Raw genomic sequence first — 26,665 nt, forward strand, 5'->3', positions numbered from 1 at the left:
CTTGTGGCACCGGAAGTAGAAAAAATCGGCGTGTTCAGACTTCCGGTGTTGTTTAATACCGCGGAGCATATTTTCAGGTTTGTGTGAATCTATTATCAACTTTAGACTATTATCAACTTTAGAAAGTCTGTTTGAATAGCGTCGGCTAGCTAGGGGCTTCAAAGGCTCGCACGGAATGACAAGATGTCGAATATATCTGTGTTTAGGGCGACACTGATTGATGTGAAGCACATACCATGTTCAGTTTGCTCGTTAGCGCGACGTTCTGTTTAGCTTAGCTTCTTAGCTCACTCGTGCTAGAGATTCAACGGTTGTACATATAATCTAACATCTATCTAAACACAGTAAATATAGTAATACCAGCTCAACTCCCTTTTCCAAGTTATGTTCGAAATGCTGGAAGTGACATTACGAAACATCTACTGGCCTTAATGGGCTATGCTGGACTGTTATAAGCAGTTATTAACGTGTTATCACTGTCTCATTCGCCATGTGTGTCCCGGTTTAGTTAACGAAAGACAGTGTGTAAATAAAATAAATCATAATTTATTGTACAAGTAAGAAAATATGTATATATTCTTTCATTATATTCATACTATATATGTGTTCTTTAGGCCTACAGAAAATATGTCACTGGTTTGTTAGTTGAATTTGACAGGTTGAAACTTAAGAATACCGTGTGGTGTTTGTTGCTATTATTATTTTACAGGGTGGTTTGCTTATGGGTATCTCGTGTATTAGGAGCTTAGGAGAGCTTAATTGCACGATTACGACTATTAAAGTAATGGTTGTTAATTTCCTATGGTATTTTATGCTTGTGTATCTGCCTGATATTATTGTTTGTCTTTGAGCTTGATGGGCATGGAGATGGGTTGTACAATGTTGTGGTTGTTAACACTTTCTTGTGCAATGATGTCAAGACGAACAGCTTACCAAATGAGACGTTTTTTAATTGGCATTAGGGCTGACCCAAAAGATTTGAAGCATTCTGACAACATGGAGAAAAAATAAATATCGAAAAATTGAACGTTTTTATTTAAAAAAACCAGTTTATATTTTCATGTTTTTTGTATCAAAATAGCTGATCTACAAGCCCACAACACATTGCAGCATGACATGTTGAGAGAGCTTGTAGATCTCCTTCCATGTGTTTGAGCTCCATGATTCACGAATCACTGACTATTTTTTAATCGGCTCAAAGCTTTGCCTAAAAAATAAAATAAAAATAACGATCAAAGGTCAGCCCTAATTGTGAAATCTAAATTGTGATATTTCTATTAATTGTGCAGCAGCCCTAAGGAGCATGTGTTTTTATTATGCCCTACTGCAGTGCGAAAACAAACATCCTTTATTTTGGGGGCAATGAATAAACCCTTGAATATAAATAAGTCTTTAAACATCCCCATATCCACCCACCAAAATATGAGCATCAGTTTGGATTAGTCTGTTTTTTTGTATTTTGTTCTTTTACCAGTGATTGTGAGAAGTTACTGCTTGATTGGATAACATGCAAGGCACCCAGGTAACCATAGGAAACAAGCTCAGTCCTTTTCTTCCCTTTAGTTTCACTTCACTACCCGAGTGGAATAGTAAGAGAGTGGTGACACGCTTTGATCTATGGGCTATAGTTCCAAACATTGGAACTATCCCATTGAGATAGAATGAGCACTTCCGCATTCTATTGTTACAATGGGAGTCAACGCCTAGTGTCGCCACTCTCTTACTAGATTACTCTGTTCACTACTACCCTGCTACATTTGAGAAACAGACACAACCAATTATGACTTAGGCTTTGTTTGTCGTTTAGTTACTCCTTGACACTTCTTCCCCTGTTCCACAGTAGCCCCTTTGTTTCTGCTTGTCTCCTCTGCATAATGATATCAATTATTGGAATTAACCACGTTCAACCTTGCATCCCTATTTTGGATGCTATTTTGGGCATGTTATGTGTAAATGATATATTATTGTTATTTTTGGGTAAATACAATTAATAGCATGTTATCAAACATTTCTAATTTCTATGCAAAATATCTAAGAGCTAGTGCTTGTAGATCAACTATTTTACGCTTTTCACCTTATGATGATGTGGTTCATATCACCAGCCTGTGAAAGCCACCATTTCCTCTTATTTTATTTCATATTATTCCTAATGATTCACATGGATCTTCAGTGATGTGACGCTTGCTTTTGTGTCTGTGCCGCAGGTGGTGGAGTGTGGGCGCCGATGGGGGACGAAAAGGACACCTGGAAAGTGAAAACACTCGACGAAATTTTACAAGAGAAAAAACGCAGAAGGGAACTCGAAGAGAAGATAGAGCCCAGGCGCCAGAAAAATGTACACCATCACCCAGTTGCATTGTGTTATTCTGACTCTACACAGTAGCGGCTATTATGTTCCGTGGGCCCCAAAGCCAGACTGAGGTTGCACCAATCCAATATGGATCTCAGATTTCATGTGGCCAGCCTGTGACATCAATCATTTATGTCAACATTATGACTCATCTGATGACTATGAATCTATGATGTATGACTCCAAATTCCGGAAAGGTTTCGGCTCGATCGATCCGAGTCAGTCAGAGCCATTGACTTACATTATAAAACGAAAGGTTTTATTTTAAGTTCGTTTCAAAATACAGTTAATACCTTACCTTGCACTGTGATATGGTAAAGCTAGGCTTATAGATTCTGAAATGTGGTAATTAATATGTTGCTCGAACTGAAAAGGATCTCATTCTGTATTGTTTGTGCTCCTGTATGCAGTTGGCTTCGTGTCCTGTTCCACAGGCGGATGGTCGGGAAGCCAAGCGGGACACACTGGAGGAAGGAGAACTACAGGACCAGAAGATGGAAATAACGATCCGTAATTCCCCGGGCCCATACACACGGGAAGACTCCACAGAGGACAGGTACAGTCTTTCCAATGGGCTACATGCACACACGCCATGTTGGAAAGAACTTGGGGCCCCTTCCCTACTTCCTTCCTTCCAGCTGTTACCGATGATACTAGTCTCGCGTTACCAGACTGTTGACTCTCACAATTTCCAAATGCTTCATCATACAGTCTTGGACCAACGGAAGAGCTATCATGAGCAAAATATAAAGTGGAAGTGGAGTCTCCTCCCCACTTCCGTTTCGCCTTTACAGTCGTGCAAATTTATTCTAAAATTAATAGAAAGCATATATAGCTTGTTGCTTAGCAGAAAATAAAATACAAAAATAAAATGTAAAGATATTTTAAAATATATTTTCGTGAACGGAAATGGCAGCTTTCTTACTCGGCTCATGGGGGCTATAGTTCCAGACTATATAGCATTCGGAGATTGTGGAATAGTTGATACTAATGAAGGCTCTGTTCCATTCGGGTCAAACAGAGTCAGGGTGCTGCTGGAAACACTGGTACAAAGTGTCCTTCCTTGAGTGCGTTCCAAAGGGCCCCGTACGGGAGTGCAACTCTGAGAGTGTACAAATGGAACCCTTGACATTTAAGTTTTGAGAACCACTGCACACTAAATGGAACAGAGCCTTAATTAGTATCATCGGTAACACGGAAGTAGGGAAGCGGCCCGGAAAGTTTGTTTATTTGGATCCCCATTAGCTACTACCTTAGTAGAACTCTTCCTGGGGTCCACACATAAAATACATTACATCATATGAAATACATTTTACAAAACAGTTAAAAAAATAAAATACAACTAAATATAAAACAAGTGATTCATAAATATAACATTGCAAGTTCGCAACCATGAATACAATTTCAGTTTGAATAGCCTACCGTTACAGATTTTAAACGGTGTTCAATGTGTTGACCATCATCAAAAAGCAAGTGACATGAGATATTTCTTTCTTATTTTTAAAATCTGATTTACTTTTTGCCCGTCTGATTTGTGATGGAAGACTATGCAGCTCTTTCATTGCTCTATATATTACTGTGTGTTGCATTGCATTCGTTTTTTAGATGGGAAACGTAAAAAGACCTTGTGCTGAATGTCTGATATTGTAGGTGTGTTCATCAGAGCTGAACTTCAGCCTGCAATACAGGACAGCCAGGACTTTAGATTAAATAATACCTCTGACAAAAGACAGCAGGGAAATATCAAATATGAAGTCTGTCCTCCATCAGTGGCCATCCCAAAGTGGCATTCATTCTGCTGGTGTTTGTTCTTCACAGAGCAATACGTGCAGCTCATAAAATACAAAAAACCAAGGCCAAAAACACATAAAATACATTACATCATATGAAATACATTTTACAAAACAGTTAAAAAAATAAAATACAACTAAATATAAAACAAGTGATTCATAAATATAACATTGCAAGTTCGCAACCATGAATACAATTTCAGTTTGAGTAGCCTACCGTTACAGTATGAAAGATTTTAAACAGGCCTTGACCAAGGTTGGCCAGGTTACTTAATGAGACCTGATTGAATGCTCTGTTGTTGTCCTGATGTGAAGGCAAACAGTTTTTTGACTGTGAGACATAGGCTGTTGATTTATATGGTTTTTACATCCTTTTTTGCTTTATTTAATACAGTGAATAAGTATCAATTTCAAACTTTAAGTCAACGCTTGGACATCAGTCTTTTTAATCACACGTCATGACTAGACCCTCGGCGTCGGGCAACCAGTAGCCCAAAGTTTAGGACTTTGACGCTACACCAACGTTTCACATTACCTTACCATCATAATAAACTTGATTGATTGTTCATTATTTGTTTTCTGTTACATTGAATCCAGAGGAGAAGAGGATGACTCACTAGCAATCAAGCCTCCCCAGCAAGTGGCGAGGAAAGACAAATCTCACCACAGAAAGGAGGAGAAGAGAAAAGAGAAAAGACGGCATCGCAGTCACTCGGCAGAAGGAGGTGCGTCACTTGTTGCACGATTTATGTTTCGTGTGCGTTTGTCGGACGACCGTCACCTGATAGCCGGATAGTTGAGGAGCATTCACAGGTCGACCGATTTTAGTCGACTAAATCTACGGTTTATTTAGTAATTTTAAATGTATTTTGGCAGGTCTTGATGCCGTCGTTGCTGAAAATAGCAGATCTACAAGCTCGAGCTTGTAGATCTGCTATTTTCAGCATGCAACCATGTGTAAAATGACTTATACTGGATCTCTTGTCCACTAGTCCCTGTTTAACATTTTAGTCTAGTTTTTATTTGTTGACGAAATTGTCAATATATTTAGTCTTTGTTTTAGTCATCATAGCTTAGTTTTAATTTAGTTTCCATTTAGTTTTCGTCAGTGAAAAAAGATAGTCAACAAACATTTTTCGTCGTAGTTTTAGTCGATAAAAACAACACTGGTCGGCCGGACCCAGCTAACCCAGCTCTCTCCCCGTTTCCTGTCTTTTCTATACAGACTGTGAAATGAAGGAAGAAAAACTATAAAAAACCAATAAAAATGGAATGGAGTATTTGCTGACATCATTTCACATAATGTTCATCTTAACAGCAGGAAAACACGTGCGGCCCAAAGACAAAGAGAAAGAGCGGGAGAGTGAGCGCCGGAAGCGCCAGTGGGAGGAGGACAAAGCCAGGCGAGACTGGGAGAGACAGAAGCGCCGGGAACAGGCCAGAGCGCACTCCCTCAGAGAGAGGTGACGACAGACCACATAGCACACATGTTGACCCAGACACCACTGTTGATTTCGTCGACTTAACCCATTTAGGCCTGACCTCAACATTTCAAACAATTATTCTAAATCCTCCAGTTTTCACGATTTTTCAAAAATAGCAGACCTACAAGCTTGTAGATCTGCTATTTTTCAATAGCTAAATTATAACATAATGTTTAAAACACCAAAAGGGGTTCCCGCCCAGAATGGGTTAAACTAAGACGAAAAATGTTCATCGACTACCTTTTTTCACTGACGAAAACTAAATGGAAACTAAATAAACTAATTTCGTCAACAAATAAAAACTAGACTAAAATGTTAGGAAGGGACTAGTGGACGAGATCCAGTATAAGTCATTTTACACTTGGTTTGCATGCTGAAAATAGTCGATCTAAAAGCTCACAACGGGTCGCCCTGCGACGTGTTGTGTGCTTGTAGATCGGCTATTTTCAGCAAGTGTAAAATCAATTTTGACGGCATCAAGGCCCGCCAAAATGCATTTTAGTCGACTAAATCAACTGTACATAGATTTAGTCGACTAAAATCTTATGATATTTAGTCGACTAAAACTAGACTAACGCTAAAACATTCCAGGTGACTAAAATGTGACTGAAACTAAATGAAAACTATTGACTATGACTAAAACTAAAATAATTTTTTTAACAACACTGCCGCACACAAAACTGTACATTCTCTTTTGCTGCAGGCCTACCAGCTATGAGAATGTGATCACCATGAGTCACTGTGACAGGGTTTCCCCCAGGTAATACCCACGCCCCTCTGTTAACATCAGAAATAAATACATTTCTACTTGGGGCAACTGGAACATTTTATTACGATGTATGACATTGTATCGCATGGGGCAATGGGACTAGTGTGGGTTAAAGGGCATGTTTGTTTTATTTACTTTATTGTTCTACAGTTTATATTTGCTCGTTTCCTATATTCCTACTGTATACAATTTCTGCGACTTTGCATTATTGAATATTTTGAAACAAACTGGTTAAATATTTTAATTACTCTGACACACCCACACAGTTGGGGGCGGGGTGCTTGAGCACCACCAGGTGCCACAAATTGTGCACAGCTTCTGAGGGAAACCCTGTCGGTGTGTTTTAATGATGCACACAATGCTTGGATGTACATTTTACTTTACGATAAAAGGAGAATTCCGGACTAGGCTTTTTCTAACCTCGCCTCACCAGGCTTTCCACCGCCTCGGAGGAAAGCCTGGTCTCTGTTTCAAAAGTCCGTATGATCCGGGCTACGGCCGGATGATGTGGTTACGTCATGTTGTAGTATTGTTTTGTAGTCGCCAGACAGGATGAACAGGCGGCGGCAACTTCCTTTTCCCTCTCAATAAAAGCTCTCGTAAGCGAGAGCTTTTCTTGAGAGGGAAAAGGAAGTTTTCGCCGCCTGTTCTTCCTGTTTGTTGTAGGCAAACCATTGCCTACAACATGACGTAAGCATATCATCCGGCTCCAGCCCGGATCATATACCGAAATGAAATGGTGCCCAGGCTAGGCTTTTTCTTACCTTTAATCTGATGTTATAGAGCGTCGCAGTCCCTCCCCCTACCAGGGCCCAGGAAATGATTCCCCGTTCATTTTTCTCATAGACTTTTCTAAAAGTATTTATTTAAAGACCTTTTAAGCGTCGTACAAAGCCAACTCGAGTTGTGACAAATCATGACAACAAACAAAAAATTGGGCTGAACAAATAATTAGAAAGAAGAAAAAACAGCAGGTTACAACACTTGTTGTTTTTCTTTGTAATTATTTGTTTGGTCCAAAATTGTTGTCATGAGTTGTCACAACTCGAGTTGGCTTTTTCAGTGGCGTAACCGTCTTTAAATAAATACTTTTTGAAATGTCTATGGGAAAAATGCATTGGGAATAATTTCCTGGGCCTGGCGTCGTCATGAAAGGGGGCGGGACTGCAACACTCTATATCCCAGACAAATGGTACAGGTGAGAATGCTCATGACTCCATGCCGAGTGCCACTGGATTTTGTAGTACATTTTTGTAGCTTATTGCTCAAAATTTTTGTTTGTTTTTATAGATGTGTCGTTCATAACAACTCAAATCTCTTCAGTGTTTTGTCCCAAATGGGCTGCCGTAATCTTATGAGGGGACTTTGATGATATCTTGTCATGCGAGACTTCCCGAAGTGCGCATCTAACACAATGTGGAGAGGTTTCTGTCATTATGAACGACGGATATTGGCGAATTATCTTGATAAATATAAGCAGTTTACCGCAAAACGCTGTCGCTCACAGCTGCGTTGGACTCGGCCGGGAGTTGAAAATGTTCACCTGTACCACTCGTTCTGGTGCTCAACCTTTTTCATGTCAATTATCTGGATTTGGTCGCGCACCTCCATCTGAAAATGTGGTGTTCCACCCCCCCCCCCCCCCCAGAAGCAAAGATACGAGTTAAAAATGTTTGCTCTGAAATAATATATATTCAAAGATTTGCGCCACGTACATTTTCATGATTTTTCAAAAATAGCAGATCTACAAGCTCGTAGCGCGGCACTCTGTGCACTCTGTGAGCTTGTAGATCTGCTATTCTTCAATAGCTAAAGTATAACATAACGCTTAACACCAAAAGGGGTTCCTGTCCCGAATGGTTTAAGGTAAGAACATGCCTAGTCTGGAATTCTCCTATAATTGTCATTGTTTTTGGCATTGAACATTATGAATGAAAGTTACATTTCTGTTTTGCCTTTTAAGCTATATAAATAAATTGTTGACATTTAATAATTCATATTGATAAATATTTTAAATACGATATTCTTTAAGTAGTGGAAATAGCCGATCTGCTATCAATTTTTTGGAAAAATGTTTGAAAAATATTTTCTTCAACATGGAAATGATTTTGACGATTATGCAAAAAATAATGGTGATTGATTATCTCAAATACTTTGCCATTAGGCGGGTTATCATGTAATAACTGTGACAGGCCTGCTGTACTTGGATGGCTGTTGTGTCCTGCAGACAGAGAGAAGAGGGGTCTCTTTCAGAGCAGAGCTTAGGTCTCTTGACAGGATTGCCGTCTTCTCCGCGCTACAGGGAACGCCTGGAGCAGCTGGAGCGGCAGCGCGAGCGCGACCGCAAAGTCCGCGAGCAGCAGCAGCAGAAGGAGCAGCGAGACCTGAAGGAGCGGGAGAGGAGGGGCGACGAGCGGCGCAAAGAGCGCGAACCGCGCAGAGATGGTTGGTGGCTCTCACTTCTCACACCCCGGCTTGGTGCCCTATAGACCGATTCCGTAGCGGTTTCATGGTCGCCGCCTACGTATTTCCTGTAGGCGGACTCGACGTAGCTGCGAAGTTTAAATCCTCACCAGGCGCACCTCTTCTACTATAGTGGCAGAGTGACTGATGTTTAGTCTGCCTCAAACGTTACTCTTTTACCTCCTTTTTACTAACACTGACATTACAAATATGCCCAGAACATCGTGATGAACCTGTGTATTTTATGGCTGCTCCAACAGTAGTGGCAACATAAAAAATAAAAATAAAACGGAATGTCAAAATATCCACCGCGGTGGCTGAGACCAGAGCCATTGAGTCGAAGCAGTGAAAGGTCCTGAAAGGTACATAACGTCAGTCTTACCCAATACCCAATCTAAATGCTTAGTATGAGGTATAAAATACAGCAGCCTTGTGTTCATAAAACAGAAAGATTGGGTATTGGGTAAGACTGACGTTATGTATCTTTCAGGACCTTTCCCTGCTTCGTCTCAACCATTACTCAATGGCTCTGGTCTCAACCACCGCGGTGGATATTTTGACATTCCGTTTTATTTTTATTTTTTATGTTGCCACTACTGTTGGAGCAGCCAAAAACTACACAGGTTCATCACGATGTTTTGGGCATATTTGTAATGTTAGTGTTAGTAAAAAGGAGGTAAAAGAGTAACGTTTGAGGCAGACTAAACATCAGTCACTCTGCCACTATAGTAGAAGAGGTGCGCCTGGTGAGGATTTAAACCCGCAGCTATGTCGAGTCCGCCTACAGGAAATACGTAAGCTGCGACCATGAGACCCGCTACGGAATCGGTCTATAGCAGTGGTTCCCAAATGTTTTCATGTCAAGGACCCCCAAATTGACACTAATTAGCCCGCGGACCCCCATTTGAAAGAAGATTTTGATGGCTCCAGCAGTGACTCTCTACTATTTTAATTTCAAGGACCCTCAGGTTGACATGCATATTAGTCTACCTACCCCCATTTAATGGCATTTCTATCTCTGGGACCCCAATTTATATTGTTAATTTAACTCTGAGTGTACAAATGGAACCAGAATTTGGTTCCATTTGTACACTCTGAGTTATAGACCCAGACCCTAAATCGTGACAGTTTTCTATCAGTGGTTCTAAAAAAAATCATGTCAAGGAGCCCCAGCATTATGTGTATGTGGCCACTGACCCCCATCTGAACATATGTTGTTCCTTCTGTTTTGGATCACAGGCTAAAACGTTTAGGAACCACTGGTCTATACAATTGTCTAACTACGAAACGAAAATGTAATCGTTGGCATCTAGGGAGTGTATGTGCAAAATTTGGCATCGACCTGGTTAATTAACGGAGCCGGAGATTAGCTGGTAACAGACGGACGGACTGACTCACACTCACACATGGACGGAGTGCAAAACATACTCTCTCCCCATGCTTTCGGTTCAGCAGGGGATATACAGGATATGGAGTAGGATAATTAGGGCAGTTGTCAAGGAAGATTACTGTGTAGAACTTAGGGGTTGTACTGTTAGACTACACTTTTAGTGTTGAATACAAATTGATTTACTCGGTTCCTGTTCCCCAACACTGCTTTTTGAAAAGAAACAATGTACTGTACATTTTAGCTTATTTTTTAGCTTGTGTTTTCTTCAATGCTGCTAGTTGTATCAAGGTATCTCTTATTGAATGACTTGTGCTTGCCTCCACAGTGCCATTGCACCACCGAGGGGCGCTGCCTGAGGAATACGGAGACAAGGCCAAACAGAGCCACCGCAGCCGCAGTCCTAACCGAGCCCCTCGGGACAGATCGGAGCACAGCGAACCACGGAGAAGTGGAAGCGAGGGTAATGTCTCAGCGCCTCCTCTGCCCAAGCACCTTGATCACCAGAGAGCCAGTTTGTCCTCTGCTATAATAACCCCTGCTTCTTTTGTTCTCGCTCCAGTCTCCAAGGAGGACAGGCCCGAGGACAAAGACCCACTGGCAAACCTGGAGGACATCAGTGACATTGAACGCAAGACGAGTACCGCGTCTTCTATAGGTAAAGAGATTTTCACATAGTATACATAAAGTATAATGAAATTTAGAACATTTGGCCTTATATTGGTTATTAATGGCAGTATGGTACCCTGACATTCAGCAGCATGTGTTGACTGTGAGGCTAGTGAGCAGAGAGGTCGCTTGGAGTGCATTATTGGCCACTGTAACGTAACGTTACAAAGACCATAGACGGACTTGACATGGTGTATTGATCATTACTCAGTAGAATATGATTTGAACCGCATCTAGCAGGATCAGCGTCCGGCTCAGAGGATGGGGAGGACGACGACGACGATGAGTCCAGTAGCCAAACGGAAGGAGAAGAAGGGGAGGAAGGGGAGGAGGAGGAAGATGAGGAGGAGTCGGGCTCCGTTTCAGGACGATCTGACCAGAGCGCAGGTACCACCACGACCCATGCTTCTAAACCAGTGGTTCCCCAAACGTTTTCATGTCAAGGACCCTCTAATCGACACTGATTAGCCCGCAGACCCACATTCGAAAATATATGCCAAGGACCCCGAAAAAGAGAAGATTTTTACGGCTCTAGCGGTGATTCTCAACCCGTTTACTTTCAAGGACCCCCAGTTTGACATGCATATTAGTCTACAGACCCCCATTTAATGGCATTTCTATCTCTGGGGCCCCAATTTAGATAAATCAATGTTAATTTAACTCTGAGAGTGTACAAATGGACCCGTCCATTTGTTTCCATTTGTACATTCTCAGAGTTACAGACCCATAAGGGTCCATTTGGTTCCAAACTATCATTTAGCTGGGGATCCCCTGGAACTCTCTCAAGGACCCCTGGGGGGTCCCCGGACCCCACTTTGGGAACCACTGTTCTAAACTACTGCTATACTACTTAGTGGTGGGAAAATAAATCGGCATGGCTCACATGCTTGTTTGTCTCGTCTCTCAGAAGACGTGAGCGATGAGGAGCAGTCTGACGAGTTCAACGAGGAGACGGAGAATGGGAACCACATTCCTGCAGGTAAACACGTCACCCGAATATGTTTTGGATAGTCGTTAATTAATTGATATAATAAAGACCACAACAAATAATTATATATATATACCTGTATATTATTTCATTCCCCACCTAGGGCGAGATTGGACGAGATTAATTAATGATCACAGATCGCCTAGGGCGAGATTGGACGAGATAAGGGCTTATAATGTTTAATAAGGATTTTTACCGGCTCTTGGCGTTATAGTAATACTAAAACTACTAAGACTAAAAGAAGACGACAATCAATATTTTCAGTCCTGATGGTCACCTTCTCCCCCTCCTCCTCAGTGCCGGAGTCGCGCTTTGACCACGACACGGAGGAGAGCGGCGAGGACATGGATGATGATGACGAGGACGACGAGGAGGCGGAAGAGGAGGAGGCGGGGGACCGTGACCCCTCCCCCCACTCTCAGACCCACTCCCGCTCCCAGACCCCCGAAGAGAACTACATCCCCGACTCTCCGCCCATCTCGCCCGTGGAGCTAAAGAAGGAGCTGCCCAAATATCTCCCCGCTCTACAGGTCCGTACCTTAGCACCGGATTTCTCCTCCCATCCACTTGCATTAAATTGCTCTAAAGCGCATGAACGGACCAGCGCTGGCCCAGCGCTGCAATACCAAATTCGGCCACCATATCTATTTCGCCTCAGGGTTTCCTCCGGGTGCCGTCTCTATTAATATATATACTCTAAGGTCCGTACGCGCCACACAGAACACTGAGCCAACCCCATTGGTTGTGGCATGCATGATAGGCCTATCTCACAGCCATTCCCCGCCCCCTTTCCAGACCTAGTGGTGTTGACGTGACGTCACTCCATGGACATTATATTTTAACATTTGGAAACGGCCTTAAATGGGGCAGAGATAGCAGGTAGGGATGTAGCTCTGGTCCATGAGTAAGGCTATGGACCAGAGCTACATCCAGACCTGCTATGGAGTGACGTCACGTCAACACCATTAGCTCAGAAAAGGGGCCGGGAAGGGCTGTGAAATAGGCCTATTGTCTCCTACAGGGCATAGCAGTGGGCGTGGCTTTCTGGCACCACTGAAAAATCTCCACTGTAAATCTCTATGGGGAAAATGAATGGCTGATTGTTCAGTGGTGCTTATGCTTCCATTCCAAGATCGCAACCAAAAAAAAGACCAGAACACAGATGAAATCAAGTTGGTCAGAGAAAGGGTTAGAACGTTATTTATTAGTCAATCACATGGATATACAGGAATACTAGATTGAGGAAACGTGTGAATATTTTTTTTTTAGATCTACCATACCGCTACGGCTACTATGACCACTGCCAGTGAATACAAACATTTTGAATGCAAAATGGTTCCCTGGCCTAGATCGTCCTTGAATCTCAATTGGTTGCATCATATTTAGTTTTTTGTGGGGTTTTTTAGGGCTGCCGCAGTGTTGAGGAGTTCCAGTGTCTGAACCGTATAGAGGAGGGGACGTACGGTGTGGTGTACAGAGCCAAGGACAAAAAGACAGGTAAGAAAACAGTCTTTCACATGTCCTTTTATACCAGTGGTTCCCAAACTATTTCATGTCAAGGACCCCTAAATTGTCATTTATTAGCCTGCAGACCCCCATTTGAATAGATATGCCAGGGACCCCCATAAGAGAAGATTTTTATTACGGTTCCAGCAGTGATTCTCAACCAAAATCACTGTTAGTTTAACTCTGAGAGTGTACAAATGGTCCGTTAGATACAGACCCATAAGGGTCCATTTTGTTCCTAACTATCATTGAGGTGGGGACCTCCTGGAACTCCCTCAAGGACCCCTGGGGGATCCCCGGACGCCACTTTGGGAACCACCGCGTTATACAAACAAAGAAGAAAAATAAATAAATCTGTATTTGCAAACCAACAAAACCACGTCTTCATTTTCACAGACGAGATCGTAGCCTTGAAGAGGCTGAAGATGGAGAAGGAGAAGGAAGGCTTCCCCATCACCTCGCTCCGTGAAATCAACACTATCCTGAAAGCACAGCACCCCAACATCGTCACAGTCAGGGTGAGAATACACTATCCTGAAAGCACAGCACCCCAACATGGTCACAGTCAGGGTGAGAATACACTATCCTGAAAGCACAGCACCCCAACATCGTCACAGTAAGGGTGAGAATACACTATCCTGAAAGCACAGCACCCCAACATGGTCACAGTCAGGGTGAGAATACACTATCCTGAAAGCACAGCACCCCAACATGGTCACAGTCAGGGTGAGAATACACTATCCTGAAAGCACAGCACCCCAACATCGTCACAGTAAGGGTGAGAATACACTATCCTGAAAGCACAGCACCCCAACATGGTCACAGTCAGGGTGAGAATACACTATCCTGAAAGCACAGCACCCCAACATGGTCACAGTCAGGGTGAGAATACACTATCCTGAAAGCACAGCACCCCAACATGGTCACAGTCAGGGTGAGAATACACTATCCTGAAAGCACAGCACCCCAACATGGTCACAGTCAGGGTGAGAATACACTATCCACCACCAACCTGCAGCGGTTGGTGGTGGATCCAGATTGAGATAATTAACTTTCTCTGTCGTAAAATGTACAGATTGTAGCTTTAAGAGAAGGCAATGTTTGTTCTCATAAAATGTAAATGTTTACCTCAAAAAGACATGAATGTTCTCATAAAATGTAAATGTTTCCCTCAAAAGGATATTCTTGTTCTTATAAAATGTAAATGTTTACAATTTAGCAGACACTCTTAATCCAGAGCGACTAGAGAGTAAGCAAGAACAAAAAACATGGTAATACAAATACATAAAAATAGTCATCATGAATCATACGTAAGCTAAGAACAGCGGAATATCTATATTATGAACTATGCGTGTACACTATAGAGTTCTATATCTGCATAAAGTGCTATTTAAGTCGAGGACACTTCGACACTAACTCTGTTGGAGCCCGGGTTCAAACTTGGAACCTTGCGGTTTCTATCCGGTCACTCTACCGCTGATCCACTGCCGCCCCTTCAAAAGGACATAATAGTTGTTTTTAGACAGAGGGTTAACATTTTGGTAAATGTCCTCTACTCTGGCCGCATTTTTAAATGAAGTGCAAACGATCTGTTGAAAAGAAAAAGAGCTTTCCAATATCATCTACTTATGCCCTCCTTCCCCCCCGGAAAAAATCTGCTTTAGGAAATCGTGGTTGGAAGCAATATGGACAAGATCTACATTGTTATGAACTATGTGGAGCATGACCTCAAGAGTCTGATGGAGACCATGAAGCAGCCCTTCCTACCAGGTAACACGAGACGCACTGCACTCTCTGTCTGTCTGTTCTGTTCAGTTCCGCGTAATAAGCAGCAGCAGATTCAAAATGTGCTGTTTCTAATAGAACATAATTCTCGAAGCGGTGTCTGTGGGGTTTATACCTAGCAGAGAGTTGGCCACGTTCTCTGTCTGTGGTAGCCGTGCTGCCCGCAGTGTGGGTTTGTTCATTATTGACATAGTGTGGCCTGGGAGTTTTAGCGCTGGATGCGCCGTTAACCACTTAAAAACCCTAGTTTCTATTTAGTGTAGAGCTGAAACGGGAGGGGGGCCTAGTACCGACCCCTGGGGTATCCCCGTCGACCACTGGTTCCCAAACCTTTTTAGCCCGGGGCCCAAACTAGTGAAAATAGCAGATCTACTGTATAAGCTCATAACACGTCGCTTAACGCCGCGTTGTGAGCTTCTAGATCTGCTATTTTCACTACTTCTTAAGTATTTGTTTTCTAATTTATGGAATTTCTTTGATTTTTCTTAAATTTCTTCCTGAAATGATTGAATGTTTTTTGTAAATGTTTTGAAATAATAATTAAAAAACTAAATGTAGGAAACAAAACATAAGTGACCCATAAAAATGTTTCCGTGACCCACAAATAGGTCCCGACCCACTGTTTGGGAAACAATGCTGTGGACATAGATATATACGAGTAAGACGCGCAAACGCGGGAAGCGAACGCAGCTCGTACATATTTGGGTTTTGGACGTATAGCTGCTTTGGGGACTCCTTATATGGTGCCCCTTTTGTGCCCATATATGGAGCTGAGTGGACCTGGCCCCTTTTGTGCCCATATATGGAGCTGAGTGATTGCTGATGCAACACACTCCATATTTGGATAGCGGGACAGACACACACACAGACAGACAGACAGACAGACATGATCTGCTAGGTCTCATAGTAAGTGCTCATTGCGTTCGCAATCACTGCGTTCGCAATTATATATAAGAAAGCTAGATGGCTCACCCGCGCTCTGGCCAATGGAGAGCGACGTTGCTATGTGGCGGCCATCTTACTTCGGGGCAGCATAACATTGTGTCTATGGGGCATGTACTTTTAAATAACCATAACTTGCTCAATTTTCAAACGGTTTGGTTTGTGATAAACGTCAGACGTCCGCATACTTATATGCTTTTATACGACGTTCATATAAAAAACTAAATGAAGCAGATAAGCGTCCTGAATCATAGCCACGTTGACAACGTTTGTAATGAACCAACCCGTTTTTAAATCCGTCTAGATTTGAGCGAGTTATGACGGTTTTTGTTGAACATACTGTACTGTAGCTCCGAAGCAAAATGGCCGCCGGGTGAACTACGTCAGAGACTCCGCCTTGAGCCATCTAGCCTTTATGTATATCTATGGCTGTGGACCCTCATTGTCTCGGCGCCCCCTACAGGTGAAGTGAAGACCCTTATGATTCAGCTGCTGAGAGGTGTCCGCCATCTCCACGACAACTGGATCCTCCACCGCGACCTGAAGACCTCCAACCTGCTGCTGAGTCACAAAGGCATACTCAAGGTACCAACCTACCCTAGACCCTTTAACCCTAACACTAACCCTAAAGGTCATTACACACTGGCGAATTAGCGACGCGATGCGAATAAGCGATCTGAAAATGCGAAATGTTGCAGTTCGCCTGCGAATCTCTGCAAAATACGACACCAGAGCGAACAAATAAAGAACGAAAACGGTCGCATTTTCGCACATTCGCCACTGATGTGGACTTCAATTGTTTTTTTTTTTTTATTATTCGCACGAATATATCGCGTCGCCAATTCGCCAGTGTGTAATGACCTTAACACTGACCTGAAGACCTCCAACCTGCTGAGTCACAAAGGCATACTCAAGGTATAACCTACCCTAGCTCCTTTCAGGACCCTCGTTTAGCTTTTCTGTATTTGGGACGTCGGTACCCTAGGCACTAGGGACGTGCACACATAGACATCAAAGGGGGCTCCAGCCCCTGCCCTTTTAACTGTCTGTAAAACAACTGCCCTTTCCAGACCACGAATGCAGCATTACTGTGGTGGAAGAAATGCAAATGACACTCCTTTCCTTGCCATGCCGGAAGGCAGCATTCAAGAGAATTGCTTTTTTCCCGAAGTCTCCTGAACTTGAACACAGAATTTTGCGTTGATAAAAAATTGTTTAGAAATCCATGTTGTACATCGTATCTCCATTAGCTAAAAAGTGCTGGGTTGCTCCCCGAAAATAGCTGATCTACAAGCTTAGCTCTCAACGCGTCGTGCTGCGAGCTTGTGAGCTATTTTTGTCCAAAAGTGCCCTCTTACGGGATTCGTGTACTCGACATAGAATAAAGATTACTTAAAAGTATAAAAGTACCCTATTGGCCTGAATATAAGACGCTTTTTTCCAATGGAAATATCGTACAAAAATGGGGTCGTATTATAATTGGGGACTAGACTATTTGACATTCAATGAGAAATGGTGGTCGTCTTTTAATCAATCTTATATTCGGGACAATACGGTATGTACAATTCCGTCCCTAAATTGCAGGATTTAGAGGAGGGTATAAGGGCACCACAGACATGAATTGTTCTGGACAAAACCTTGTTTGCATATTTTCATGGTTTTGTACAGAACTGTTGACGTCTGTGATTTTTATTCCCGATTCCTCGGAGAGAAAGAATGCACATGACCTCCATTGTAGGACCTCGTTTGTATGAAAGCTAGAGGACAAACAGGTGCACACATGGGCATTATTTCTTACACTATGACATGTCTTAGGGTAATTTTATTTAACGATAACCATACACAGTTCCCCTGTAATGTTGCTGGTTTAGCACACCTGCTTTGGCAGGCATCACATTTTTGCCACCCGTCTTCTCTGGCTGCAGATCGGAGACTTCGGTTTGGCCCGGGAATACGGATCTCCGCTGAAGCCCTACACGCCTGTGGTGGTGACGCTGTGGTACCGTTCTCCAGAACTGCTGCTGGGAGCCAAGGTCAGTCACTGTCTCACTGTCTCAACAGAAGAACCAGTTGGTTCACCTGCTGACCAGCAACACATGAAGACGACATCATTATGATTATGTATTTTATGAACAACAAGGTCTCAGGGTTCTGTCCTCACTTTTTAGTGCTCTGCCAATCAAATCATCTCTGTGATTCACACAAAGCTGGGCAAGTGGGCATAGCAGGGGCTAGCGCCCCTCAATCTGGGCCAACCCACAGCCTTCCCTAAACTGTCTGAACAGTGTGTAAACTAACACAAAGTAACTGGCTACCAGACCTCCATCATTAAATGAGTTAAACACGAAATAAGGAACAACGGAACCAAATACACTAAAGGGCTTTTATAGGGAGCGAGCGACACAACGCCTGCATTCCCACTTTGATTCACGAGGGCGCACTGCACACTGAATAGAAGCGCTTTAACATGTCGCATAGAAAAAGGCTCAAAACGTTTCAACTCGCCACCAACCATGTCACGGGAGTGTGCCGCTTGTTACACCTCCTGCCAGATTGCCCTTTCGCCTCTCGTTGAAAATGAATTACAAGGCATGTCAAACACTCAACCGTGTCAAAAATAGGAAGGCTGCTTTGTCTGAGAGAGGTCTCCTCCTCCAGAAAATAACAGATCTACAAGCTCACAATGCGTCTTGAGGCTACACGTTGTGAGCTTGTAGCGACACCATTTTCCCAACAGAGTCTTAACATAGGTCTGTTCAGGCAGAGGGGAGTCGAGAGAGGGATAAGAACAGTACAACAAGTGGGAGCACGAACGCTCGCAATGCATCATGTAGTTTCATAGCACCGTAAACACATACACAGCACTATTTGAAGCCAAAATGGGTCCCAGTGAAAATATCTCCACGCACAAGATGAAGCGAAAACAAGTCAACGTTTAACGTTCGGTACCTTCACTCGCTCTCTCTCAAGACACATGTTGGATCGTTTTTCCTCCGACTTAAAACACGCTCCAAAAATACAAAATAAACCCACCCTTTCAGGACGTGCAGTGTGTTTTTTTTTTTTCTTTTTTCCCATCAATCCCAAACAGCCACCTTTAAAGGGGCCCAAAGCAAGATGACACTAATCCTGTTTTGCAGTCAAAGCACATCAACATTCAGACTGCAGACTTGAACATAGACACATGCCTGGCAGGACGTCTGAGCCCCCCCCTCCGCCCCTCTCTTGCTAGAGTGACATGGTGTTTGTTCTTCTCTCCACAGGAGTACTCCACAGCTGTAGACATGTGGTCAGTGGGCTGCATATTTGGCGAGCTGCTCACCCAGAAACCGCTTTTTCCTGGAAAATCCGAAATTGACCAAATTAACAAGATCTTTAAGGTAAGATGCCCTCACTTGCTCCCCTACAAAACGCACAGTGCGGTATTATCATTAACAGCCCGCTTCTGTTTTGGGTTTTTACCCCCTTCCTTGGTGAGTGTTTATTCTCTGTACTTCCCCTACGTGCATTGCTCTTAATTCCCCACTAGGTGGTGGTGAAGTTGATGGATGATTGGTCAACCCACAGTCGCTAAAATGTGTTTAGCAGAATCTCTTCATAGTTTGGTGCCCAAAACTTTGTCATGTCAAGGACCCCAAAATGGACACTTAATTAGCCACGCAGACCCCCATTTGAATAGATATGCCAGGGACCCCCATTTGAATAGATATGCCAGGGACCCCCATAAGAGAAGATTTTTACGGCTCTAGCAGAGATTTGTGGATTTGTTCAGGAAATGACTGAAGAAAAAAAAAGGAAATCATTGAATTTAGTTTTTAGTTCATGAAAAATGTTTGCATTCTTTTGGAAATGTTTTTTGAAAATGTTTTGAAATAGCAATAATTAAAAACACATTAGACCCACTTTGGAACCACTGGTTTAGTCCTGTAGATTAGAGCACTCGTTCCCAAAGTGGGGTCCTGGGACCCCCAGGGGTCCTTTTGGGAGTTCCAGGGGGTCCTCAGCTAAATGATAGTTTAGGAACCAAATGGACCCCTTATGGGTCTGTAACTCAGAGTGTACACATGAAACCAAATGGCTTCATGAAAAAACACATGTTGCAACGTTTTGAACTTGTAGATGTAGATATATTTTTGGCAAAATGTTCTCCCAAGAGTAAGGAAGGTGGGCTACTACAAGTGGTTAATGTATTTGGCCCTGAATTTGGGATCAGTGACACCTAAGGTCCCAGTGGGGGGAAGCCAGCTGTAAAGCACTGATTCCGAATGACTGTGTGGTTGGTTTGGTTTCCATTTATTTTATGCACAATGGTCCAATTGCTAAATGGTGTACGTTACATAATGGTGATGAATTGACCTGCTGAAATACGTATTTGGACTACTGTGGGTCTCTCCTGGTCTGAAAGTTGATGAAATACTTGAAGACAACACAGTGGCGCTCTCTCTGCATGCATGACGGCTCTATAAGTCCGTGTTGACTCGTATGTGTTGACACCATGCAGGATTTGGGGTCGCCCAGTGAGAAGATTTGGCCGGGCTACAACGAGCTCCCCGCTGTGAAGAAGATGACTTTCACAGAGTACCCCTACAACAACCTGCGAAAGAGATTCGGCGCACTGCTGTCCGACCAAGGCTTTGACCTCATGAACAAGTAAGGCTGTTTGCTTCGGCACTAAAGTGGTCCGGAGGTGCACGTACATCCCAGGCTAATTCAACGGGTGCTAAAGTGGTCCGGAGGTGCACGTACATCCCAGGCTAATTCAACGGGTGCTAAAGTGGTCCGGACTCCGGAGGTGCACGCACATCCCAGGCTAATTCAACGGGTGCTAAAGTGGTCCGGAGGTGCACGCACATCCCAGGCTAATTCAACGGGTGCTAAAGTGGTCCGGAGGTGCACGCACATCCCAGGCTAATTCAACGGGTGCTAAAGTGGTCCGGAGGTGCACGCACATCCCAGGCTAATTCAACGGGTGCTAAAGTGGTCCGGAGGTGCACGCACATCCCAGGCTAATTCAACGGGTGCTCGAATAGAAAGAAAAAACTGCAAAAGAAAGAAATAGTCTGCACACCATTTTGAAAGCTCCCCAAAAACTTTATGGGAAAAAACCCTACACACCCTACACTGTGGCCTTCGTCAGGTATACTGAATTTATTTTGCTGCGGCACTAAAGGCACAACGTCACAGTCCACGCGTACATTTTGCCGTCTGTCTCCTCTTACCGTAGTTTTCTGGAGAAAAAAAAACATGTGATGCGCCTGATCAATTCTTCCACACCAGTTCTTCGAGTAGGTTGTAGCGGTTTGAAATAGTATTTTTTATTTATTTTGGTTGCATCTACGAGGGTTTGAACTGCATCAGATCCTCCTCCTTATAGAGCGCAAGACCTAAAATAAAACGGGAGCTAACATAACTAAACAGTCGCGCAACACAACACAGATGTTGATCGAAGAATCAGGTGGAAAACGGACTAAAAGTCATTATGCTTATAAAACAAATGACTGTTTTGGCAGCAAGTTATTTCCACAACAAGATTTTGTCCAAGAATAATTGCTATACCTTGATGTAGTACTAATCTGCTGTCCCAACACATGCCGTCACGCTTTCCAGGTCATTTGAGTGAGCGCACATTTGGCAATCTGGCCTAAAACATGACAGAACTAGCATCCTGGGAATTCAAGTTCAACGTCGTTCCACCTTTGTGGCACATTATGCGAACAAACTCAACCGGGCTGGTGCTCGCACAACTAAGCCGTGGGTTTGGGAGGAATTATTTTGCTATAAAACGTTGTTTTTACCCCAAAATATGAATGGGCTCATGTTTGCACCATCATACGGCATATAGCTGGGGGCGCACTTGTAAAGATTTGGCTTTTGGTGACTAGTTTTTGAATTTTGGCGTGGTGTTAGGTATGGGTATAATGTTTTCAAAAAGATGTGCAAACATATTGGGAGCGCCACCTAGTGGTCTGTTTGCACAGACTAATATTAAACACTTTTAGTTTCACACATATTTGAGTCTGTGCAAACAATAAAAAAATTGCAGATCTACAAGCTCAGAACGTGATGCTTCGCACCACGTTGTGAACTTGTAGATCGGCTATTTTCAATTTCTTAGATTTTTTTCTTCATGAAATTACTGAAAAAATATCTTTTTAATTCATGAAAACGTTAGCTTTTTTGGGAATGTTTTTTTTTACCCATAAGGACTCCCGGCCCACTGTTTGGGAAATAGTGGTATAAAGTAAGCGTTTTAGCCAGCCTGTGAATGGCAAAACCACAAACATTCCATTATCTCACAGCTGAGAGTGGTGCCACAACACATCCTCTCGTGTGCCTCGAGGCGTGTCGCACTTTAGCGGAGGTCTGGCACTCGTCCAACTCAGTGAGACTTTACAGCGATCATAAGAGCCAGAGTCAGCCAACTCAGTACGGTGACCTTGGGACCGAAGTCAAGTCGTGGGAGGTCAGCGGCTTTTGAGAGCGATTTCAGACTCCAAGCTCTTCAAACAAAGCACAGCCGTGCAGATTGGCGGACAGACGTTGCAGAGCTGCTTGGAATATCACACCCTTGTGTGCAGGAGAATGTTTTAAAGACTAGCCCATAGAAATTGAGAATTATAGAACGGACGATTCGTAGCATTGGAAAAGGAAGTAATCCATCCATGGAGGCCTCTGGCACATTTGTTCGATGCAGAGTTGTTCTGCACTCCATCTAGGTCCCTGTCCGAAGTAGGTCGCTTTGACCCATTTTTAAGTCACGTCATAAGAACTGTGTTAGTGTGTTCCAATCCAAAAAGAAAGAGAAAAACAATACATACAGTCCAATGATTCTGTGTCATTTAGGTTATTTAGTTATATTATATGATACCGTCTGTGTTTGGAGAAAATGTAATTCTTTCAGCGTGGTACCCACTTTTTTCAGACCAGGTTTAGTGCATAGTCTTCTTGAATTGCAAATAAATGAAAGCAATAAGTCACAACAGGCTGTGATTTACCGTGGTGGATCTTAACGGCTAAAAGGCGCAGCAAACCTGATGTGGCGTGGAAGGCGTCCGACTGTTTTTGCCGTACAATAATCATGGTAAACCATGAGCTCTTGTGACTTATTGCTTTTATTAACAGTTACCAAATACGGAGAGATGAAAATCATAAACATGTCCCAATTAAAACAATTTCACCACAACAATAACTTGAATATAGTCCCCACGACTGCGAACACAAACCAGCTGTGCAAAAGAATGGCCTTTACCTAAACAAAATCACGTACGGTAATACATCCACTTTCATATAAATTACATGGGTCAGTCAAGGCTGAAACCTTTCCCAAATGTTGACTGACGTCACAGGCTAGCCACATGAAGTCTTGAGATCCCAGTTGAAGCCACGGGGTTCCCGTGTGGATCTCATTAGATTTAGTGTAGAAGACGAGTCCTTTTTATTATTCTACATCGGCGGTCCATCAGCGCGGTGGTGTTGTTCAGACCACTCCTGACCCGTCGGCCTGCCTGTTTGTTTTTCCTCAGGTTCCTCACCTATTGTCCCAGTAAGAGGATTCTGTCGGACGAGGCGCTGAAGCACGAGTACTTCCGCGAGACCCCGCTGCCCATCGACCCCTCCATGTTCCCCACCTGGCCGGCCAAGAGCGAGCAGCAGAGGGTGAAGAGAGGCACCAGTCCTCGCCCGCCCGAGGGAGGCCTGGGCTACAGTCAGCTGGTAAGGACATTAGCCCATTTAGACCGGAGGACCTGATCCTACAAATGTCTTCTAAATTATGACAGTTTTCTGAAAAATGTATCAGTGGTGGTGCACTGGTGCTCAGACATTTTCATGTCAAGGACCCACAGGATTATCTGTAAATTGGCCGCCGACCCCCATCTGTAAATATGTTGTTCCAGGGACCCCCCCGAAGCAGATATTTGAAAAAACGTATATATTCAGAGATTTACACACGTTTTCACAAATAGCATATCTACAATCTCTGAGCTAAGCTATGAGCTTGTAGATCTGCTATTTTTCAACAGCTAAAGTTTAAAATAATGTTTAAAAGCTACGAGGTGACACAGACGCGTCCTCAGGTCCAAATGGGTTACGGCTGCATTCTCTCTCCATTACATAGATCCAGCCGTCTGTCTGTGTGCTAAAGAGATTACAGACCCTACAGCCTTCTGCTTTGTATGTCTGCTTACTTCCTGCTTGTGTTTTCCATGATAGGTAATGCTTTCAGCACCATTTGTAACGCAGTCTCTGAGTTAAATGAGCACTGATTTTATTTTACTGTGTAGTTCTTGTCAACTTGTACCGATGTTTTTGCATCCCATCCGTTATACAGGTGCCACTGCTACTGTGAACTTATACTTGTTATGTAATTTTCTTTTTGTTTTGTTTTTTTCCCCCTGTGTCATTTAGGGCGACGATGACCTCAAAGACACAGGCTTCCATCTGACCAGCAGCAACCAGGGAGCTTCGGCCGTGGGCCCGGGCTTCAGTCTCAAATTCTGAGGGGACCGCGCTGGCTGGATCGCTCCGTGGTCTGCATGGCTGTAGTATGGCGCCTTCATCCAAAAAGCGCTTTTCAATATGCGAACCAGCCTAGATGGACAGTTAAGGAATCATGAGAGGTGAACTTCTGCTGGGAATTTGACTCTTTCAGTTCTGTTGAACATTGTCCTCATTCAGTTCTGTTGGAAGGCGAACTCGGTGCCTGTTAGGAGGAGGTTGGACTCATTCAGTTCTGTTTGGAACTTGGACTCACTCAGTTCTGTTTGGAACTAGGACTCATTCAGTTCTGTTTGGAACTTTGAATCATTCAGTTCTGTTTGGAACTTGGACTCATTCTTTTGGAACGGCACCATGATGTCCTGGGGGTGAATGATGATGACAAATCTTAACTAAAATGGTCAAGACTATTTGCCACACACAACAGGGTTGGGTTGGCTAAGACCTTGTTAGAATTTCCAGAAATCTTCTTTGTTTTCCTCACCCCCCGTCCCACTCGATGGCTGATTTTTTTTCTCCAACTGCAACGGTGTCTTTTGAAAGCCATTTCACAAAATGTGACAATGTCTAGCTCTTCTGGAGGTGCAGTCCTTGTGTCTGTCTGTACTTTAGCTCTTTTGATTTCTTCTTGTATTAAGTTTTCTCTTTTTTTCATGTGCTCTCTGAAAGAGGACCAGATTTTAAATGGCTGGTATTTCCTGACTGCAGAGGCTACTGTATAAGGACACAGCGTTGGCTCTGTTTTCCATCCGTCTCACTGTAAGATTTACCTTAACGGCTGTCAGCTTGCACGCTGACGGAGGACGTTGTTTTTGCTAGAAATAAAGTTTGAAATGTTATTTTGTCTGCCATCTCCCCCACACCCCCCCGTATTTATAAACTCTTGTCTGAGCTATGCAAACACACTCCTACGCTGCCAGAAAAAAGAGAAAAACGCCATGCCAATACCCCCCCCCCCCCCCCTACACACACACACACACACAAAAAAGACGGCCTTGAACCCAATTCACTATAGCAGCCGTCCAAAAGTGATGTCATTCTTTGCACTGCACACTTTGTCTCAGTACTTTGTTCTTTCGGGGAGAAAGAGCTGCCTTTGTTGTTAAAGTGGCTCTGCGACTTCAGAATTAAACCAATAAATTCTTTTCGATTTTGAACCGGAGAAAAATAAACAGCGAGGCTCATTCCTGCAAAGACGGCTTGGCTGCTCAGACTGGAACACACACACACACACTGCGCACGCACGTGCGCGCAGCAAAAGTCCCTCGTCTCTGGATTACTCCACACCAATGCAAAATGGAAATGTGCATTAATCACTTTTATCTATGGGTCCCCCAGAAGCCCTGCTGTGGATTACTGCACCTGATGTGGTGAATAACCCTTTTAGACCTGAGACCTTCTACAAATGCCTAAATGCCTAACGTTTGTGTCAGTCGTCGTCAAACATTTTCATGTCAAGGACCCCCAAAAATGTATTAAGCCGCCAACCCCCATCTGATATGTTGTTCCAGGGACACCCCAGAAGCAAAGATTTGAGTTAAAAACGTTCTCTCTGAAAGAATGTATTCAAACATTTGGGCCAAAAATATCAGACCTACAAGCTCGTAGCCCACGCTATGAGCTTGTAGATTTGCTATTTCTCAATAGCTAAAGTATAACATAATGCTCAAAACACCCAAAAGGGGTTCCCTTCCCGTCCAGAATGGGATAAGTCTGGAAAGAGAGCTGGTAGTGGAACAGACGGAGGTCTCTAGAGGCGGACGCTGCCTGCTGGCCTCACTCGGAGCAAGCTAGTAAAGTAAGCTAGACTTGTCTGAGGTGTTCCATATGTGGATGAAGGTCCAAACAGTTCCACCGGAGTGTAGACAACATTGCTTATTCTGGCCCAAGTGCTTTGGTTTGGTCAGTTTGTTGTAAATTCTTCAAATGGCATGCTGCAGCAGAAGGATCTTTTGTACGGCTTTTTGCACAGTCCTTCTGTGCTTGTTTCAGATTGTCTTCTGTCGGGGTGCCGTGGCGCACGTCAATTCTAAATG

The 26,665-nt window shown here is 43.4% G+C and overlaps 1 protein-coding gene across 10 annotated transcripts; it reads left to right on the plus strand.

Annotated features, from left to right (window-relative positions):
* The first annotated feature begins 33 nt into the window (after positions 1 to 33).
* Positions 34 to 25,468, plus strand: cdk11b (cyclin dependent kinase 11B). 10 transcript variants are annotated; one of them, XM_080764278.1, is made up of 22 exons: positions 34 to 77; positions 1,475 to 1,522; positions 2,205 to 2,335; positions 2,761 to 2,906; positions 4,738 to 4,865; positions 5,459 to 5,603; positions 6,328 to 6,384; positions 8,621 to 8,838; positions 10,572 to 10,706; positions 10,806 to 10,901; positions 11,150 to 11,299; positions 11,820 to 11,891; positions 12,198 to 12,430; positions 13,307 to 13,397; positions 13,803 to 13,924; positions 15,071 to 15,176; positions 16,597 to 16,718; positions 18,059 to 18,166; positions 19,397 to 19,513; positions 20,635 to 20,783; positions 23,657 to 23,846; positions 24,540 to 25,468. In XM_080764278.1, the coding sequence occupies exons 3-22, from the start codon at positions 2,225 to 2,227 to the stop codon at positions 24,630 to 24,632; spliced, it is 2,589 nt and encodes an 862-aa protein (XP_080620404.1). In that variant the 5' UTR covers positions 34 to 77; positions 1,475 to 1,522; positions 2,205 to 2,224; the 3' UTR covers positions 24,633 to 25,468. The 10 variants fall into 10 exon arrangements, with proteins under 10 accessions (XP_080620404.1, XP_080620408.1, XP_080620412.1 ...); XM_080764282.1 differs by having other exon boundaries at positions 11,153 to 11,299; XM_080764286.1 differs by having other exon boundaries at positions 8,696 to 8,838.
* Positions 25,469 to 26,665: the final 1,197 nt, after the last annotated feature.

This window comes from Protomyctophum bolini, assembly GCF_963924005.1.
Source record: "Protomyctophum bolini genome assembly, chromosome: 5".
Classification (NCBI taxonomy): Eukaryota; Metazoa; Chordata; class Actinopteri; order Myctophiformes; family Myctophidae; genus Protomyctophum; species Protomyctophum bolini.